At 50.5% G+C, this 21,701-nt stretch overlaps 1 protein-coding gene across 13 annotated transcripts in view; it reads right to left on the reverse strand.

Moving 5' to 3' along the window:
* Positions 1-21,701, reverse strand: part of HECW2 (HECT, C2 and WW domain containing E3 ubiquitin protein ligase 2) — a 264,600-nt gene that overhangs the window by 96,359 nt on the left and 146,540 nt on the right. For all 13 annotated transcript variants that reach the window (XR_009453721.1, XM_059702621.1, XM_059702618.1 and 10 more), the window contains 7 exons: positions 20,428-20,570; positions 16,077-16,177; positions 14,260-15,651; positions 12,735-12,830; positions 8,217-8,367; positions 6,855-6,958; positions 6,198-6,322 (listed from right to left, as the gene is read on the reverse strand). Coding sequence is in view for 12 of the 13 variants with exons in the window: in XM_059702621.1 (XP_059558604.1) it covers positions 6,198-6,322; positions 6,855-6,958; positions 8,217-8,367; positions 12,735-12,830; positions 14,260-15,651; positions 16,077-16,177; positions 20,428-20,570 (2,112 nt within the window). In the remaining variant the exon portion in view is untranslated. The remainder of the gene's footprint in view (positions 1-6,197; positions 6,323-6,854; positions 6,959-8,216; positions 8,368-12,734; positions 12,831-14,259; positions 15,652-16,076; positions 16,178-20,427; positions 20,571-21,701) is intronic.

A 21,701-nucleotide genomic window follows, 5' to 3' on the forward strand; every position in this document is an offset into this window, starting at 1 on the left:
CGACTACACAACCACACAAAAAAGTGTTTTGTCAAAAACGCCAGTCTTCATCTCTATGATACCTAAGCTGAAAACGGACCCTAAGCCATGGGTGGTCCACATAGAAGTCAGCCAACAAATATTCACTGCACAATACCATGTGCCAAGGAGGGAACAGGAATAACTATGAAACTGACCTGGCCAGGCATGCTCTGTCCTGGAATTAAACTCTATTCTCAGGTCTGTTCAAAGGGCTTTCAATCCCTCTTCCCTGGATCTGGAGACCTACAGGTTTTACTTCCTGGGTTATGTTAATTTCCATCTAAGACAGACTAAGGCAAACCGCACAGAAACCAGAATCCCTGGACATCATTTCATTCCGCCTCTGCCATGCCCAGTACTGTGGTAGTGACTGAGGATAATAGATAAGTGAGTATGAGGACCGTCCACATTGCTCCTAAGTGTCCAGGGTCCCTCGAGACGTGTCATGTCCAGGTCAACACATTCATTGCCAATGTGAGTCCTCTTGAGCTTTCTTTCCTTTGGCACAGTGACTGGCAATGTTTGGAAAGAGACCCAGCCTGGGCCCCTGGGGTCTCTGCTCTGAGTGGCTACAGAGATCATAGAACCCTGACAATCCAATTTGCAATGTGAAACACAGCTTTGTTAGTTTGTCAATGAGATGTGCTATTGCCATTACTGACATGTAACTGACACTATCCTATATAATAAAAACCTAATATGCAAATCGACTGAATGGCAGAACGACCGGTTGCTATGACGTGCACTGACCACCAGGGGGCAGACGCTCAATGCAGGAACTGCCCCCAGCCCACAGGCCCCAGGCCAGACAAGGTGGGTGCCAGTGGAGGCTCCCCGATTGCCCCGCCAGTCACTCCACAGATCGGCCCTGATTGCCGGCCAGGCCTAGAGACCCTACCCATGCACAAATTTTGTGCACCAGCTTCTAGTATAAAACTATTATGTAGTTATTCTGATTGATTCTCTCACTATATACTTTTTATTTTGCATTAAAATATTTTCTCCCTTTCAAGATGAAAGGAAGGAAAGAGGGGAGGAAGGAAGAACACATTGAACCATTCTCAAATACTAGCATAGTCTAGTTCCCTAATACACCTGAGTATACAGTATTTGGAGGTCACATTTCAACCTGCCTAACCGAAAGCAGGCTCTGACGGCTGTGAGAAACTGAGGTGCCCAGCACAGAGTCTGCCAAGCCGTCATGCCTGCACAGGGCTGTGGGCAATTAGAGGGCATGAGAGAAAAGAAGGCGATCGCATGAAAGCAGAGACGGAGGCTAATAAAAGTAGTCGAAGGCTGTGAGAGGCGAACGTTAGCTAATTAATAGCTTAGCCCATGGCTGACCCTGCTTTGGCGCTGAACAAACACTCGGCAAGGCATCTGGTTGCTGCACTTGGCTCTGAGCGGCGCTCTATTTCCACAGAAGCCCCTGCAAGCTCAGAGGCCCGAGACCACACCGGCCTGTCTGGTGGCAACAGCAATGAGCTCCCAGGTCACAGTCCCCAGTACGTCTCTTTGGGGACAAATGATGGTGGGATAACTCCATCCAATAAATCGTTACATTAGCCATTGTTGTAAATCGGCACATCTCTTGATCCCCTCATTTCTCTCTCTCCACATTAAAGCAACTCAATAGGCCACAGCCTGACCTTTATCTGGAGCATCAGGACTGCTCCTCACTCGCTACAGGGAAGAAGCAGAACTTCATTAGGACAAGCAGAGGCCGTAATGAGGTGAGGAGCCCACCCCAGCCTCCGGCTGGAAGCGAGTCCCTGGAGTTGGACAGCTCTCCGCACCTGAGTCTCAGGCTGCGCTTCTAATTAATTACGGCCTTTCATCTTCCTCCTCTCCACTCAACGAGACATGTAATAGAGTGCCAAGCTCAACTGATCTTTGCAAAAAGCATCGACCAAAGCAAATTAAGTGTAAGGACGATTTCTCTCTTTAGGAACTGGCAAGCAACCTCGAGCACCAGTGGTTTTCCCAGGCTGTGCAACATGCAGTGACTACTAGGGCCCATGCAGAACACTTGGCCAAACAGAAACACCCCTCCAGACGCTACATTTTGATGAAGAAACTACATATCGGTTTATTCATATACTAGAGGCCCACTGCACGAAATTCGTGCACAGTGGGGCAGGGAGGGGGTCCTGCAGCCCAACCAGCACCCTCTCCAATCCGGGAGCCCTCAGGGAATGTCCTACTGACGGCTTAGGCCCGCTCCCCATGGTTCTCTGCTGTCTGTGGGGCCCGCTTGGCTGCTCCCAGGTTCCCACAGCGACAGCCAAACGGGCCCTGCTCTTGCAACCACCCCCTGGGACTGGAGGACTCCAGCGGACTGGGCACTGCCATATTTATGTTGGAGTGACAGTTAATTGGCATATTGCTCTTTTATTAGATAGGATAAGTCTATTCTATTTTTGAATATATTTTACATGTTATTCAATATATATACTATTTGTGTATATGTGCATATATTTATGTACATATGTGTATATATATATATATATATGAGAATCAAAAACATATTAATACACTCAGTTAATACTGTCCTATAGTGAAGATTCTAGTCACAGTCCTGTCACTCATGACAGAGACAAAGGAAGTCATTTAACCTCTGCCTCAATTGGCCCAGCTGTAGGATGAGATGATAACTGTCCTGCTCTCTTCATAAGTCTGCAGGATTCAAATCCAGTGGGACAAGGATCTAAAAGATCTATAAAGAGGTAAAAATAACTCTAAAAATACAAAGCATACGTGAGTAAATGAATATATATGGGATTATACCTACCATATCTATAACAGATGAAGGATAGTAGTGAAGTTGTTTTCTACTCTGAGAACTTGGGTGATCTTGAGCCAGAATCCCACTTCCTATGAACTGAAGAAGGGTTTCATCCCTTTTCATGAATTATGTGCTAAGCCCTGACCTAAAGACCTCGGGGACACAGAGATGAGCACGGCCTGATGACTCAAAAGGATGGAGAAGGAGAATCGCAGGGGCAGGAGGGAGGAAGAGGCTCGCCGAGGCAGAACGCAGAGTTTGGGAAACAAAAGCCACAGGGGGGTGAAAGCACTGAATCCCACCGACAGGATGAGCAGAACTAAGGACAGGGGTCCAGAGAGCCAGGAACACTGAGCAGGTGGGACCGGAGCGACAGCGCAGACAGCGACAAGGAAAAGAGGCCTCTGTCCTCTCTCGTCTCGTGGTCCTCACTGGTGAGGACCCCTCCCTGTGGGGGTTGTTCTCTGCTGTGCTGTGTCCTGGTCTCATAGAAAAAGGTGCTTCACTGTGAAGGGATGTGATTTCCCACCTGAAACGCAGGAGGTTAGGGCAGGGCAACGGGCCTTGCTTCACAGCACAGTCTCCAGGCCACGCCCAGGCTGAGCTCGCTGGAAGCTGCTGGATGTAAGGCGAGTCGGCAGTCGGTTGTTAATAGCAGACAGAGCCCCTCCGAATCTCTAAATGGCACAGGTTTTGTTTTCCTTTGATGTGATTTAAAACATACTTTTTGGTTAGTCCTTCTCTGTCCCAGAACGCCCTTTCCCAGCCTCCCTCCTGGTGACGTCTTCCCGGCAAGAAATGAACGCCCGATGGCTGAGTGACCGGTCAGTCAGCTCAGGGGTCACCTGGATGTCTCAGTGCAGCTGTGTTAGAGTCACACTCCTTAGAGCGGAATGCGTGTCGTCTGCTTCAGTATCTGAGGTGTTAGAAGTGAAAGATACTGAGAGAAACGGAGGGGAGTGCTACCGCCATTGGGCAGCGGAAAAAGACCAGGACATGTAAACATCCAGTTTGTGTCAGTCAACTGATTCCTTTTGTGGCAGGTTTTGCTGTTGCTGTTTTGTGGTGACTGTATGTCCTGCATCACTGGCCTGGTCTGTTCTGTTTAATAACACAGGTAAGCACGTTACTGCTAAACAAAATCTACCGTTCATATTTCAAAAGTCCCTCATCGGGAATAGGTTTTCCAAATTCACACTTGAAAAATATCATCATTGCATCTATAGCAAATATCTCTCACCTGTGGGAGCAGATGTGAGCATCTGTACACCTTAAAGAAGTTCATTATAAACAAACTCTTTGAGTGCCAACCAATATCCTAGGAAATATGCTAAAATTGCCAAGGCATTTTTGCTGATTTTATAGCAGTTTAGGAAAAAAATTATGAATCGCAAGTAAATGAAGTTACATATCCAAAAACTTAAGGAAACCTTTACTACACTGACATATTTAGCAATATCATCATCACTAACAAAAGCAGACTTAGAACTGGACGCCATATCAAAGCTTTGATAGCGCTCCCGGCACTTTTGGCAAAAGACAGGAGGAGCACAATTACGCTCCCTGGCACTCTAGGGGTTAAGCACTAAAAAGTTTATGCGGTGGAATTAATGTATTTCTAGAGCTTATTAAAAGCCAGAGTAATAATTATTTGGCATGTATGTTGGCAACATTATTCAGTTGCATATAATTGATATATTTATGTGTGAGAATTATTAGACACACACAGGCATACCATCTATAAAAGACATGACACTAATAATTAAATCTTGAGTTATCAGGAGAAATGGTTTATTGGGACAATTTGGAAGAAATCTGATCACAACCAACAGAGGGCAGTAGAATATATCTTAAAGCAACCATAATGCAAAACAGAAAAAAAACACACCAATATTTTGTGTTCCAGTTTTTCTTTAGAGTTATAACAACCATATATCTACTTAATTATGTTCTTCTCAATAAAGATGATTAAGTAAAATACTGCTATATGAAATCTATGTTTTTATGGCTAGCTTAACACATAAACTGATAACTTCAAATCATAAAAAAGAGAACTAGGAAAGCTTTTAAATTAATACACTCCTTTAGTATGCTGAACATTTTCAATAATATAAACAGGGAATTTATTGGAGCAATTGTAGATCATAAACAACTCAGGCAAAAAAAAAAAGGCTAGATAATAAATCTTAAAATAAGGAAGCCAAATAAAAGTTTGTTTTGTAACATTTTCCATTAACCTAAAAAAAAAAAAAAGAATTGCCAGCAAGTAATGCCTTTTACCAAAAATTGGCTGACTTATCCCCATAAATTCATATCTTGAGACCATGAGCAAGAAACATCCAGCTACTATAATTCCTACGATGCATAAATCAGGGAAATACCCAGCAGGGTTTCAATCTTGCAGATGTGCTGAGATGCACAGCATCAATCATTTTACAGCCCGGAATGAATGCAGTTCAGGCAGGAAAAGCAAACACAATTCAAATGCTTTAGGAAGAATTGTTTAAAATCAAGATGGGCTTCCCAGCAAAAGAAGTTTTAAAACCATGCACACAAAAAGAGTACGGAAAACCAAGGCTAACATGCAAACCAAATAAACAAGAAACCTGTAGTCTGCTGCGACTGCTCACCCGTTAAAGTAAGTTAGTTGTCAGCAGTCCTGCTGAATTATGGTGTGCCGAAGGCAGTGACGTCGTTAAATGCAACATCTCTTTATACGTGGAAATCCCAAATTATGGGTCAGAGGCCAGTTACATCAGCATCACTGAAGGGGTCTTAAAAAAAGGGGGGCTCTTGGGACTTATACTACACCTATTAAACCAGAATCTCTAACGTTTGGAGACCAAGAATATGCATGTATTTATAAAAGTCTACTGAGTTTAAAAACTGCAGCCTGGTGGTCCTTAACAGCATAAACCCTGGAGTCACTATCTCTGAAACGTTACCCTCCACAATACCACTGAGCGGCGGTATGACCTCGGGGATAGTATTTAGCCTTTCTGTGCCTCAGTTTCCTTATTTGGAAACAAGGACTTTTCATCTAACTCAAAACTTGGGAGGAATGGGTCAAATCATACAGAGTGCTTAGCACGGTGCTTGGAACACACCTGGTGCTCGGCAAACATCAGCTATCGTCATTCCTACTTTGCTACACACACACACACACACACGCACGCACACACACACATACACACATATGTACACACATACACACATACACATGTACACACATACACACGCACACACACATGTACACACATGTACACACATACACATGTACACACACGCGCGCACACATATGTACACACACATACACATGTACACACACACACGGAAGATGTCCTACGGCCCGCTGCTTTTTCCAGCACATCCTGCCTGAGGCGGTACTCACGGGGTTCGAGTGTAGCACGGTGAAGAACTCGGGGCTGATGAGGAACTTCACGGGGGGAGACTGTAACAGCAACGTGAGCCTGGATCTGGAGGTAGAGTGCGGCAGGACGTTCTCCCGGCGGAAGTCTATGAGGGGCAGGCCAGACGGGCGTTCAGGGAGAGCGGCGCACGCGGCAGAAACGTACCCACACGCGTCCACCCGGGGACGCCTTCATCACTCACATCGCTGCTCTATTGCTTTATCCCCCAACACTTCCATCTCTGATGTACATTCACACAGGAAACCTGATGGCTCTTCATTAGACTAAAGTGAAAGTGAGGGCATTTCTGATCAACTCACACCGGAATGCATCCGATGGTGTTCTAAGTGACCAGACTCGATCTTTGCCCACCAGCCCACAGATCCAGAGGTTAAAGCAATTTATTTCCTATGTGGGTTTGTGATTCTTTTCTCAGTACTGACACAAAGTCCAGGATTAAGGAGGAAGAGGTCCCTGGCGAATTCTGCTTTTGGAGCTGGATTACCAGATCGTATCGAAGATCCAAAGTCCTCTACGAGAAAAGCCTCACTTTCTGGCAATCCTTACTTCATCTGTGTTCTGCTTCTGTGCTATGACAGCGCCCCCCCCACACACACACACACACTCCCCGCTCATACCTGCGCTGGCTTGGTGGAAGTCGGCCTCCTCCCCGGCCCCATCGATGGCGGTGGTGTTTTCCTCGGGCCTCTCGTTCGTCATGGTTCTGCGGATGCTCTGATACCTAAAAGCAGGAGCTTCGTCATATCACAGCAGCCCTGAGATCTGGGGCTCAACCCCTTCCCCGAGCCCCAAGTTTCCGCTGTCATCCCTGCCTTGGCCACTTCCTCCCAAACCTCCATTCCCTGACCGGCTAGCTAGGCCATCTCTCACTTAAGTAAATCACGTCGCATTGGATGTCTTCTGTCCATTGCTTGTGGACATTTTCCTAACAAATTTTTTAAAAATTGTGGCCCTCACAGCCATCTTCCCACTTCGAATTCCTCCTGAGGTCCCTCAATAAAGATCACAGGTGAGCCCTGATGCAGCTCAGCAGGTGAGCAGCGACCTATGAACCAGGAGGTCACGGTTTGATTCAGGACAGGCACATGTCTGGGTAGCGGGCTCAGTCCCCAGTGTGGGGCGTGCAGGAGGCAGCCGATGAAGGATTCTCTCTCAACAGTGATGTTTCTCTCTCTCTCCCTCTCTAAAATCAATAAGAGTAGTTTTTAATAAAGAACACAGGTGCACACTGATATAAGTGGTTACTGGATTTTATCCAAAGAACTTTTAGCCCAGAAATCGATCTATGATGGGAATTCTCTCTCCCATTATGCAATTTTCTACAGTATGTAACATTATGGTATGAAAGTGTGTATATCAAATATAAAATGTTGTATATACTTAATTTCAATTATTGATATGTAGTTAAATCACTTAACAGACATCAGTAAAGTGTCCTATAAGAGAAAAAACAATTGTGGTCCTTAACCAAAGAAAATTAAATCCCTCTATTGTTCAAGAAGAAACAACTTTTTGCTCTGTAGCGATCAGTACCTGAAAAGGGACAGATTAAAAAGCTCCCACTGATAATAAGGATGCATCACGCATGAGTGGGGGTTCTAGATATTTAAAAACGTATTTGGCTTACTAAAAAGCAATGCCTTGGGTTGACGAGCTGGGTCAGCATCATACATTTCCTTTCCAGTTTCCAAACCAGCGGTGTGTGCGTGTGTGTGCACATGCGCGCGCGCGCGCGTGTGTGTGTGTGTGTGTGTGTGTGCGTGTGGTGTAGGTGGTGGTGGTGTATGTGTGTGTGGGGTATTATTATTTTTTTAACCAAGAGACATTCAATTAAACCTATGAATCAAAAGATGTAGCACCTACACCTTAATGACAGGACACGCGGAGATGACAGCGAGACACCCGTGTTTCCTACCTCGCACCAGGTAACCATGAGCCCAGCCCCAGCACAGACCCGGGGCAGCGCGCGCCGCCCTCACCTGCGGTTCAGCTGCTCCATCTGCTGGATGGAGTTGGACCTCTGCAGCACCTGTGGGGCGGGGGGCGCCGTGGGCCGCTGCCACGTCGTGGTCCTGTTCACGTGGTCCACGTAGAAGATCCTGCCATGGCTGTCGATGCGCGCCTCCCAGTCTAGACAGCAGCAACGCACCCAGAGGGGTTAGGAGGAGCCGAGCCACCCACGTGGTCCATTCACTCAGCACCCGCTTCCCCCCCGACACACTATCATCTGGGGCTACTGACACAGACCTCCGCGTATAATCGCCACCTCCCCTCCGTCCGCACCTGAATCTATTGTGCCCAGTTAGTGACCAGATCCTCTGTGCACAATGCCAGCCCTTTAAAGACTCTCTGAATGTACAGATCTGCCCACAACACTCATCCTTCAGAGATGAGCACCAGTATTTTAAAAATACAAGCCATTGGTATCCTAATGCTTGAGATATTTCCATCAAAATTGGTATTGCTGTTTGCTTTCTCCAAAGCAAGATTTTTTCCTGTTTTTTTCCCAACTTACATAAAAATCTCATAGCTGGCCCTAGCCGGTTTGGCTCAGTGGATAGAGTGTCAGCCTGTGGACTGAAGGGTACCAGGTTTGATTCTGGTCAAGGGCACATGTCCCGGTTGTGGGCTCCTCCCCAGTAGGGGGCGGGCAGGAGGCAGCCGATCAATGATTTTCCCTCATCGTTGATGTTTATATCTCTCTCCCTCTCCCTTTCTCTATGAAATCAATTTTTAAAATTTTTTTTAAAAAATCTCACCGCTGGAAACTTCCATGTGCATATTTACGTTCAATTTTAGTCAATGGTCTTCAGAAGGAAAGAATGCAGCCCAGTCAGCACACAGCATCGCTGGCTCCGCACTTCCGTTCGCACGTTGCCAAAGATGAACACATGGACAGAGCGAGGGTAACTACTTGTCTCCCACCCCCAATCAGCGCGATGTTTTAAAAGACTGTTTAACTGTGCGCGTAAGCGGTCTCATTGATTTAGTGTGTGCGTCTTTGTAAACAAACATATAAGGGCATGTTCCGTGCACACCGCTGGCAGACGGGTCCTCAGAGCCACACACCCCGGCTCCGTGACCCTGTCCAAGGCTCTTCCCCCAGTAAAATACCCAGAGCGTGAGCTCATGTTTTCAAAAGGCAAAACGTTAGTATCGGTGGCAGTCGGGAAGAGTAATTTTCAGGGGAAAACAGCCGAGGTCTGCTCCTTAACCAGGCAAGTCCTCGCACATTTCTACTTCTATCCTCATTATATTTCCACATTAAGAAGCCCCTTTCTCCTAAGCAGCTTGATTATTTCAAAATGCTCCTGTGATTGCGTAGCTTATCGACAGACACCACAGGCCTCGCCCTGGGGACCGGGCAGAAGCACGTCTGCCCCGACCACCATGGCAGTGCTCTGGAGGCGAACAGGCATGTATTCCCCCAGTCTGAGGGCTGGCAAGGCTGCATGCGCCACCCCAGCCGGCACCAGACAATCAGGGAGGGCTGCCTGGGGCGGGGGGGAGAGTGGGAGAGGGGGATATGAGGGGGGGGAGGAGCAAAAGGTCTTTTTTTCGTTGATCTCAACACATTAGGATGTCTGACATGTGGCAAAGGAAAGGAAAACTGGGTGAGGAAAAGCACCACACAGACAACACAAACCCCTCGAAGCCACTCAGGCCCCGGGTAACAGACGCACAAGGAGCCAGCCCGCAGGGTCTGAGTTCTTCGGGCCCAGCCGCACCCCCTTCAACAGGACACTTCCAACCTGCCGCCCGCTGACAAGGAGCAACCACAGGATGGCGCTTCCAGGGCCCACTCTCCAAACCCCCGGGGCCACTCCGTTGTTTTGCTCTGCTCCTTGCATACATTCCCATCCCAATGTTTCTGAGAACCGAGTATGCCCATCTCGGCCCTCTCTCAGAGGAGCTGCCATACCCCAGGCATCCGCTCTACTGTATCAAACCAAACCAACCGTCCACAGACACAAACGGCCGCCCCTCCCCGGGAATGTGTGCGGCCGCTTCCAGTGAAAACAAACAGGATAGGTCACCTGGGGATGACAACAGAGCGAAAGCAACGCGCAGGAAGCAGAGGAGAGACGCTGCCAGGCTCCCCAGATAAGGTGATGACTACAATTTGCCTAATTTTCTGGCAGCTAAAGGTGAAAAGAAAGCACGTTGCCATTTTCTGACCAAAAAAAAAAAAAAAAAGGCAAAAAAACTTGTCTTCAAAGATGGAACTTTTTCCTTGAACAAACTAAATAAGAATTTTCCCCAAGAAATATTGGTCTGAAGTACAAAAGTCAGTGGATCAGATCTATGGTTCTGGAGCCTGGAGAGCAGGTCCCTGTCCTTTCGGTGGGTGACAGGAAGGGGGAAAAAGACTGGGAGGTGCCAGTGGTGGGGGCTGGTGGGACAGGTGCACTCGGTTTGGGGGTGCAGCAGGCTGAGGTCCTCTCTGCCTTGTGTGTTTGAATAAAAAGTTGTAAAGGATCTCAAATAGCTGTATATTTCGTGCCTTGATCTTTAATTTTGACAAAAGTCGCTTTTTAGACGAAAAGTATCCATTCTTTTCTCAAAACTCACTTTTAAACCCTAGAAAACAAGAGTTTCCTTACCCTTAAACACAGTAGAAACTGTAAGATTAAACAGAAGATCTGAAGGATGAGACGAAGCGGTGTGGGGACAGAGGTGAGCAGGAATCGGGTACGCTCAGGCCTCAATCTATTAACTTATCCAGTATCACATAACCACCCCCCTCCATTTTTGCAAGTTGAACTCCAGGAAACAACTCTTACGAATTTTCCTCCCAATTCATCAGTCACTCATTAAATCGGATATACTACTGCATTGCCTTTTTACTTCTGAATAGATCCACTTATTCAAATGAGCTACCAATGGCTCCTATTTTTAAAATCCTGAAATGTATTTAGGAAATGGAAAGAGCAGCGGGTGCACAAATGCACCGACAGATCACACAGAGTGGCCGTCATTTCAGCAGGAAAGGACCTGTCTTTATAAAATACAATCGAGAGGCCGAAATCATGGTCCAGCAAAACTCAGCAACTGGATGCGGCCGGGGGCCCGCCCTCTATCCACACAGGAGTGCGGTGCGAGGCGGTGCCTCCTCCAGGCCCCGTGACTCTGTTTACCTGCTATGCACCCACGCACGCATCTACACGAAGCTCCTCGGAATTCGCCCCTGGTGTTCCCAATTCACTCTCCTCCCGTGAGATCTAAGCATCTCCTGGGAATACTTTTCTTTCCTGCCTCTGAGCTTTTCTCCAAGGGTTGACAATAAGGGAGTTCTTTCTCCCCCTTCCCCCCCCCCCCGCCCCCCTTGCTTATGATGACACAAGGATTAATCTCTTGGTTGACTTTTAAAAACTGCTTAAAATACATGTTTCCTGGGAGTAGCCGCCCTCAGCTACCCAGGTGTATGCACAAGGCATGTGCACAGCAGAATTCAAACGGTCAGGCCAATATTCGGACAAACTGGACATAGCCCCACCCTGCTTTTCTGCCGGCACTCCCCGAACCTCACCACTCACATGCTGGCATTTAAGGCATCCTCCCCTGACCGCCCACCCCCAGGTCCCATCACTTTTAAATTTCAGAAGGCCAAAGGCGTTTCCTTGCCGGGATCACATGTAAGATGGGTGGGAGGGGGTGACTAAGAAGGGAAAGCAATACGGTAGAAAAATGTCTTTTCCAACAATATGATCCCAAAAGCGGTGGCTCCTGAGTGTCACTTTTGTTCATCGGAACGCTTGGCTCTCGCGGGGAAATACTGCTTTCAGGAACCCCGGGGGCGTGCCGTGTTCAGATTACGCGCGGTGACGCCTGGCCGTGGGCATCACTGGGCCTGTGGCTGCAGGTGCCGAGCTGGCTCCCAGCGCCCCAGCCCTCAGCCTCCCCGGGACACGCGCTTCCTGAACATGGAAGAAGCGAAGTATCTTTCAAGTCCCCAGACAACGGTCACGCTCCAAATAAATGGTTAATGTCCGAAATGACGAACACCTCTCTGCATAAGAAAACCCAGGCGCCTGGACGTAGTGGTTTAAAACGCTGCCCGTGGATAAACAGCCGTCTACCACACAGAGGCTTTTCCTAAGAGACTGAACCAAACTGCCCACCAACTGCGAACGCAGGCTGCCATGAGGCGCACAGGAAAACATGTGTTATAATCCCACTAACATGCCCTCCATCGAACATTCCTGATTCTCTCCCCTGAGGCACTACTTACTCCCGGGACCCTGAGTCTCTACCTTTCCCAGCTGCCCCTTCATTCAACAGCACAGAGCTCCAAGAGGTCACCTTCCACACAGGGTCACCTTCCACAGGGGTCACCTTCCACACAGGGGTCACCTTCCACACCACACTGGCTGCGTCAGGTGGCAGCCCCCAGGCTGCTCTCTCCATAGGCCTGGGCATCCATCTTTCAGGTCCCCAGGGTCCTGTCACCCCTGCCCCCCTTGGTCAGGGGGAGCCCTTTAGCCAACAGTCCTCACTTGGTGGGAGAGCCTCGTCCACCCGCTGGTACCGGCTGACATCCTGGCGCACGGAAGGCAGTGAGCGCAGTGGCTGATGGCCGTTGGCCTGAGAACCTAGGGTTAAAGGTAGAAGTTATCCAGGTCCTGCTCCATCTCAGTGCCAACAACCTTAAACAACAAAACAAAACTAGCACACAGACTGGAAACACATTGGTATGACATTGTATTAAAAACCCAACATCCATCGTGGGGCTGGTCTCCTCTCTCTCTCGGGTCTCATTGCCCACAGGAAGACCCAGAAATGAACCAGGAGGTGAATGCTGAGTCAGAAAGGGTTCCTGAGAGATGCCCATCTGTACCCGTCCCTCCCCTCCCCTCCCAGCCCCTCCCCACCCCACCCTTATCCTGGGCATGCACTAATGCTTTGGGGTCACCAGGGTCACCTTCCACACATATGGCCACAAGGTAATGAAGGAAACAAAACAACAGAAGGAGGAGGAAGAAAAGGAGGGGGCATACTTTAACTGGGAAAATAAATTACAGCCCGGACGGTGTGGCTCCATGGTTCAGTGTCAGCCCATGAATCAAGAGGTCACAGTTCGATTCCCTGTCAGGGCACAGGCCCAAGTTGTGGGCTTGATCCCCAGTAGGGGGCGTGCAGGAGGCAGCCCATGGATGATTGTTTCTCCTCCTTCTTTCTCCTTCTCCCTTCCTCTCTCTCTCTCTCAAATCAACAAAAATATATTTTAAAAAATGAATTTCAGAATAAGAAAAGCCTTCCCAGTTCTGAGTCTGTGCTATGTAGGCCGATGAAATTGTCCTTTGATTTGTTGGTGCATCTATGATGGAACATTTTTTAAGGAATCATCCTATTGAGCCACATTCGTTGACACACTATACAATGTTTCTGTGAGCATTTGCACCCCAAGACACTCAGAGACACGGCAAAGACATTACACCTGATGCCAAGCCCACACTCCTTTCTCCTTTGAAAGTCGCACGCAAGCAGGTGAACCTTCGGGTCCCTGAAAACCCCTGCGGTCACACTGACCTTGAAGCTGCCGGCCTGCGGGTTTTGTATCTACAAACTCCGGTCCTACCAGAAATGCATTAGGACGCTTGGTTTTGCTCTTATGCTGCCCAGACAAGGGCCTCGTTGCTGAGCATGTGTGTGCCCGTGCAGTTCACACCTACGCACCTGCCCTCGGGCATCTAGGCCCTCCCGGCCTGTCCTGTGTGGACGGGGCGCCCCCAGCACCCCCCCCATAGGCCATCCTCCTGGGGAGAGCAGGTCCCCATAACGTATTCCTGATGCGGAGCCTCAAGATCCAACATCGAAGTCTCAAGACTTCTTTGACGGGCCTCTTCTCTCAGCATAAAAGGTCCATTGAAAAATAATAACAACGCTAACCACTGAGCCCCGGGGTGGAGCATTCAGGCCACAGTCAGCCTGCAGCATAACTTGCACTCAGGGACAAAACCATCAGGCGCCTCTTTGGGCAGGCTGCTTGAGCCAAGCGCCACGCTGTCCCCCACCTCCTACCTCCAGTGGCGCCCTCCTCCTGGGCAGTGGCCCCTTCACCAGCCGCCTGGGCATCGCCGCCGCCGGCGTCGCCCTCTTCCTGGGGCTGGCTCTCCACAGTGGCCGCCGCTCCCTCGAGGCTGCCCCTCCGCTGCCAGACCTCCCCGCCCTCGTCCTGGTCGGGGAAGGTGGCCGCCTCTGCCCCGGGACCCTCCTCCTCGGCGCTGGGCATGTGCACCGCCGGCAGGGACCCAGGGGCGCACGTGGCCTCCTGCGCCCCCCGGGCGGGGCCGCCGCTGGGGGGCTCCCCCGCACAGGCCCTGTCCTCCTCCTCCTCCTGGGGAGAGAAGGCCGGGGTCTCCGGGAACCGGGCACTCTCGAGAGAGGAGCACCGCGTCTCCACCGAGGACAGCTGCGTGGTGACGCTCTCGTTGCAGGAGCTGTCCGCGCCGTCCAGGTCGCTCTCGCCCTCGGGCCTGGTGCTGGCCTCGCTCACGCTCTCGGTCCGGGCGGGGTCGCTGGGTTCCGTCTCGGAGGACACCTGGGAGGGCTCTGAGCCCTGGTCAAGGGACTCGGTCTCACTGGTGGCCCTCCGGCTCCCTCCCGACGTGTCCGGGGTGCCCGTGTCTGCCCCACTCGTGGGCGGGTCCACCTCTTGGGAGCCACAGGGCTCAGTGCCGTCCTGGTCCTGGTCCTGGTCCTGGTCCTGGTCCAGGTCGGCACCGGCTGGAGACTCTGGACCCTCTTCGCAGTCCCCTGGGGCAGGGCCTGCTGGGGAGGAGCCCTCGGCCAGCTCCTCGGGGAGACCCTCCGGCTTCCCCTCCGAGGAAGCGGCATCGGGCATGGGGGCCTCCTCGGTCTCCAGCGGGGCGTCTTCCTGCTTCGTCTGAGAGGACAGGCTCCCGTCGTCAGTCCTCGCGGGCCCCCCGAACATGATCATGCCCCCCTCCTCTTCCAGGGACGACGGGGAGCCCAGGCCCAGCTGCAGCTCGTGGTCCTCCTCGTCGGAGTCGATGTGGAGCATGGCGCTGAGCCTCGTGTCGGTGGGGAAGCTGCTCCTCAGCTTCGGAGAGGCCCCCCGGGGCCGCTCGGCGCAGGGCGCGGGGCCCGGCCTGGCGGGGCCGTGGTGTTCCACGGCATCCAGGTAATCGTTGAGTGAGTCCTGGCGTCCGCGGGGCGGCGAGTTCCTCGAGGACACGGAGGTCAGGTCCTCCCCGTCCATGTCCAGGGTGGAGCTAGTCCTGCAGGAGTGCTTGGGAGTCCCCTCGGCGCTCTCCTCGGACACGGGCCCGTTGGAGCAGGCCGGGCCGTCGGGGTGGGCCCCGGCCATCTCCTCCTCGTCCGAAGGGCTGCCCAGGTCTCCGTTCACAGAGCCGACCCCGAGCATCGTGCCCACGGCTTCCGGGGAGGCATCTGCAGGAGAAAGCAGCGTTCATCAAAACCGAGCCCTCTCGCAAATTAACTCTTCATGTCCTATCCCTTCGTCAAGCATCAGTGCATGGATGCAGTCCTCCCCGAGCCCTCCACCCAGCATCGCCGACTCGCTAAGACTCACGCCTCACCGGGAACAGGCCTGTTGCCGGTCACTCTGACGTATGAGGGGCACACGTTCACCACTGCGCACAGGCGACCGCCCGGCGCCCACATGCAGGCGTACGCACCCGAGAGACGTTTCTGACAAGCAGGCTCTTCGGCGCTGCGTGACCTTCTCCAGGTCATCACTGGGTCGCTGTTTGTGTTTTCAGAACAGGGCACCCATTGGATCCTACGCACATGCAAACTGACCACGAAGACGCAACGCGTTTTCCCACAGGGACGGACCTATCCCGGCATCTCACCTTCATGCAGGGAGGACGTCACCTCCACTTTAAACTGGAGGTACCCGCTCACGTGGTCGGCGGGCAGCCTTCTGCCGAGGTTGTAGCTCAGCATCTGGTCGCTGCAGAGGAGAAAGGGCTTTCGTCCTACACTGGTGCCAGCCTTCGTCTTCCTCCCACAACCCCCACCCCGCCCCGAATCCATATGCTTAACACTTACAGACTCATCCTACATAATAAAGAGCTAATATGCTAATCAGACCGAACAGCAGAACGACCGTCCAGACGACCTTCTAGACAAGGCAGCCCGGGCTGCGAGGGCCGAGCCCATTGCACGAATTTCGTGCATCAGGCCTAGCAAGAAAATAAAGGTCTCAAAGGCACGTTTGAGTCCAGTGCAATGCTATTCACTCGAACAAGGGAATACTTAGATAAAAGGAAATCTGGTCAGCCCAACTGGCGCGGCCCAGTGGTTGAGCACTGACCTATGAACCAGGAGGTCACGGTTGATTCCCGGTCAGGGCACATGCCCGGGTTGTGGGCTCGATCCCCTCTTGTGGGGCGTGCAGGCGACAGCCGATCAATGATTCTCTCTCATCATTGATGTTTCTATCTCTCTCTCCCTGTCCCTTCCTCTCTGAAATCAATAAAAATATATTTTAAAAAAAAAAGGAAATCTTGTCAGAAGGAAAATTATGAGGAAAAGCAGAAAATGCAATACAGCGTGTGAGTGTGTTTTTAAGTCCACTGATTTGCGCTCTCACTGTGAAGGGTGCCCAGGGAGAGGACACTTTGAGAATCACGGAGGAGCTTTGAAAGGCCTGAAATGAGGGGATTTCTGGGCTCAGGTGCAGGCACAGTGGGCCTGGCTCCTTGGCACTGAGCACGTCAGGAAGCTAGTTCTGGAAGGACCCGCAGGCCAGGGCTCTCGCATGCACGCGGTCCTGGGGGGCACCGTGTTCTGAAGAATGGGAGCCGGGGGACAGGAGGTGGCAGCCACGCCCTGACAGCTGCTCCCGCCGAGTGAGGGCCGGGCGCTGACCCTCCCCGGCCACCTGCACAGTAAGGGGAGTTGGCCCTCGCCGACGGGGATGGGCAGCTGGAGAAGCTGGATGTGGCCCTGGGGTGCGTCTCGCTGCTGCCCTGGCAGGCGTGCCGAGGGGACCGCATGTGGGCAGGCCCAGGTTCTGCCCCACCTCGGCTCCTGGCTCGGGCTCCCAGCCTCCTCTGGGATGGAACTGTCTGCCTTTTCAATTCCGTGTCTATTTATCAACGTCAACTGCAATGACATCATTTCTTGGTGTGCAAGCCACTTTCGTTCTGCGTCTGACCTACATTTAATAAGGAAAGTAACCATGGCCTGGCCCCCAATCACTCCATCTCCGCTCTCACACTGCCCTCTGCTGGCAGCTGCAGGAGGACACACCGCGCCTCTCCCCGCTGGCAGCGCAGCGCAGGGGCCCGGGCAGGCGGTTTAGGGTTCATCTGCATCACTGTTTGTACTGCTCCGCCTCCTCAGCACAGTGCCAAGGAGCTGCTGTCTGTGTAAGGGAGCGCGTGCTAATCAATGTGCAATCCCAGTCCCGCTCCCAGGAAGTTCTCTGGCTCCATAGCAAGAATCTCATAAAACAATACTATACCCTTCACCTTTCTCTTTTTCTTCCCTAGAAACGTGGCGAGGATTTTTCTTGTCTTGACTGGTGCTTCTAAACTGCTTTGTTTCCCCAAACTGAGTCTCCCTGGGTGTCACTCACGCTCCGCTGGGGGCTCTGCCTGCTTCTGCTCTTTACCTCTCCCAGCGTGCTCTGGGGGAGGCCCTGTTGGCTAGAGGCGACGGCACAGGGAGGAGGAGCAACCTGCCCTCGGCCAGACACGAGGGAGGAACAGAGCCAGAGTCAGAACAGGGATTCACCTAACAGGAAGCCTGGCTCTGCTCTCACCACGTCCCATCTGACTCATCCTGCCTCTGGCGGGGACACATCACTGTGAACGGTGTATGATACACTAGCATGCGCTGTAATGATAGGGAATAAGTGCCCAGGAGCTCTCACTACCTGCCCGGAGCGTTCCTCACCGATGGCATCGCAGCAATGACGCGGCCTGGACGTGACGCGCCTGGACAGAGGCAGGGCCACCCTCCCTGAAAACGGCCGGCTTCACGCAAAGGCACCCAAAGCAGGTGAATCTCGAGGAGCCCCAGCTCACCCTGCACCGCCCCCTGTGAGCCCCCACTGCGTCCAACCGTCTCGGCCTCCCACACAGGGTAATGGAGACCTGGCATTTTTCAACAAGTAGCGATTACCAGATGGGAAGCAATAATCTGATCAGAAACATGTATTTCGAAGCGAACATCTGGCCTACTAATCTATAGTCCATGTCATTCTTACTTAAGGAAGCCAGTCCCTGGGCCTCTGCATCAGGCAATGTCTCACTGTTCGTGTACAGAGATATTTCGTAATTCTGCTCTGCTGTCCATTCATGCCGGACCTCCTTCCGGCACACGTGGACTCCATGATCGTCCAAAGACTACATGAGCCCAGCTGTGTGGCTCAGGGACTGAGTGTCGACCTGTGAACCAGGAGGTCATGGTTCCTTTCCTGGTCAGAGCACATGCTTGGGTTGCGGGCATGCAGGAGGCAGCCAATCAATGATTCTCAGCATTGATCTCTCTCTCTCCCTCGCTCTCTGAAATCAATCAAAAAAAAAAAAAAAAAAAAGACTAAATGAGAAGCCGGCAAGTCAACAAGTCTCACACACTGACAAGGTTTTATCTTTCCTTGATCATTCTGACTGACATACGTCAACGAACACTTCTGCCATAAGTAGAGCCTCATTTGTTAATTACACCTTTTATTATGTAAATTATATAATTATATGAATTAAATGGTAGCTACATTTCCCACAGTTATTCTCACGCTTTATCATCACTCACTTTCTATAAACCCTAAAAATAATTTTTAAAACTTCCCAAAGTACATTATCTCCACTAGCAGCAATCAAGGTTATCCTTAAAAATAACACATTAAAAAAAAAATAGCGCATCTCCCAGCTTGTATCTGATAAGCTAGCTGCTAGAATTTCAGTGTGATTTATACTTCCTGTGGGCTGGCTCAACGCCAAACTCCATCACCTCTGAGGGCCAGAGAACTAGAATCCATTGGAATCTCTTAGTTTCTGATTTCTACGGCATCTTAGAGATGACCTGGCCTAAACACCTTATTCGTCAGGAGAGAAAGACAGCACCCACGGAAGCGGTGGTGCCAGCCCCGTGAGTCAGCTGCAGGGGACACGGTGCCCGCCTCCCCCAGGCCGCTGGACCAGAGGATGCTCCGGCCGGTCCTCACGGGGCTGTAGACTGACCCGCACTCAGCTCCCAGCTCCGCCACCTGCTGGTGAGCCTCTCCTTCCTCATCTGTGAAATGGGTGTGATCACATCCCTCACCTCCCAGAGCTGTTGAGCGGATGCCATGAGCTAATGCGTGTCACATGCTCAACTCCTGCCACAGAGCGAGTCTTGGCATCTCTTTTGTTCACTAGTTCTGCTAGGACGAGTTCTGCTGGGACAGCACAACCACTAATGCTGCCAACACTGACATGGCCGCTGTCCCTACTCTTACTCCTCTTACTCCTCTTACTACTCTTACTACTCTCACTACTATTACTACTCTTGCTGCTATTACTACTCTTGCTGCTATTACTACTCTTGCTGCTATTACTCCTCTTACTACTGCTGCGGCTACTGCTACGACTACTGCAACCGCCACATGTTCAGCACGTTCTCTTATAATGACCAGGGTCCGAGTGCCGCCTCAGGCGCCAGTGTCACCGCGTTGCTGGTCCTCGCCCTGGACACATCGACAGGCCATTTGTAACAAGGGGTGGAGGCGTGTTATGATTTCTTACCTACGTTATTCACACTGAGAGAAGGCTCACAGACAGCAAACGAAAATGACAGCTGCCCGGGTGAATGTATATGTCTAGGAGTCCCACCGTCAACCAGTTCCCCAGATGGGATCACCCCGGACAGGGAGGTGTCCACTCGACACCAGGATCCTGACTTGGGGAGAGGCCTTTATAGCGAGATTCCAAAAGACTCCACCCAGCTGAGCACTGATGGAGTGCAGAAATGCCCGCGGCAGGCCACCTTGGAAAAGACAGACACCCCCAATGGCGCATCACTAAATCAAAGTGCTTCGTCCTGCACGTTTTCACGTAGGAGCATTTCCACTTTTAAAAGAGATGTGTTATCACTTCTTATCAGTGAGCAAAGGCCTAGGGCTGGAAAGGAAAGCATTATTTCAGCTGCTTCTGTGCACCCCCCCCCCAAAGGCCCACCCGGAGGTGTTGGGGAGTTGGGGGGGGAGCTGGTTACCCGATGGCCTGGCGCTCCAGCAGCCGCTGCACGGGGATGGTCAGCTTCCCCAGGAAACGCTTGATGATAGGACGGCTCTTGGCAAATTTGTCTTTAATTTCAATTTCTAAGACATCGGTAAGAAGTGCAAAAAAGGAGTATTTCTGAAAATAAAAACAGGTAACAGGCCGATACAGAAAAAGACAAACAGGAAATTACATCATTTATTATGATAGAAAATGTCATCGCTTTTAAATCTTAGTGACGTACAGAGTCCACATTGCTAGAAAGAGCTACAGCTGTTGTCAATCTTCTATTCACTCAGACTCATTAACATGCACAATGATTCAAAACCAACAGCTGCCCGGCTGGCGTGGCTCAGTGGTTGAGCATCAACCTATGAACCAGGAGGTTACAGTTCGATTCCAGGTCAGGGCACATGCCTGGGTTGCAGGCTTGGTCCCCAGTGGGGGGCGTGCAGGAGGCAGCCGATCGATGATTCTCTCTCATCATTGATGTTTCTGTCTCTCTATCCCTTTCCCCTCCTCTCTGAAATCAATAGAAATATATTTTTTAAAAAACAAACCCAACAACCTAGGGATCTGTATGACAAAGGGAGCCCCTTCCCTTACTACATCCTTTCCTGCTTCAACAGTTTTAGGAGATGTTACCAAATATTAAATTGTGCACAATACAATTTTAGTATTCATATATTTATTGTATCTTAATTCTTTGAAATTTAACATGCTGGTATAGGATGGTTTAGAACAGTGATGGCGAACCTTTTGAGCTCGGCGTGTCAGCATTTTGAAAAACCCTAACTTAACTCTGGTGCCGTGTCACATAGAGAAATTTTTTAATATTTGCAACCATAGTAAAACAAAGATTTATATTTTTGATACTTATTTTATATATTTAAATGCCATTTAACAAAGAAAAATCAACCAAAAAAATGAGTTCGCGTGTCACCTCTGACACGCGTGTCATAGGTTCGCCATCACTGGTTTAGAATGAACCGATATATTTGGTTAACAGCAATTTTCATTCCTGATCCCATGTTATGTAGAAGTTGCCCAACACAGGTTCAAATACCCCTACTAAAGTAGAAACATCTACAGAATACCCTGGTTTCCTTGGTAAATATTCAAGTAAATATTTACACCCCCCTCCTCAGGCTTGCAATGGCCACGTCGGTAAGAACTTTGTTAATATCAAATGTGAAGAAAATAAAGTGATTGCTAATTATTGCACTCTGTGCCTGCTAGCGCTCGTGTTGAGATAAATTTTATGTTTTC

Source organism: Myotis daubentonii, chromosome 7, assembly GCF_963259705.1.
Source record: "Myotis daubentonii chromosome 7, mMyoDau2.1, whole genome shotgun sequence".
Lineage (NCBI taxonomy): Eukaryota > Metazoa > Chordata > Mammalia > Chiroptera > Vespertilionidae > Myotis > Myotis daubentonii.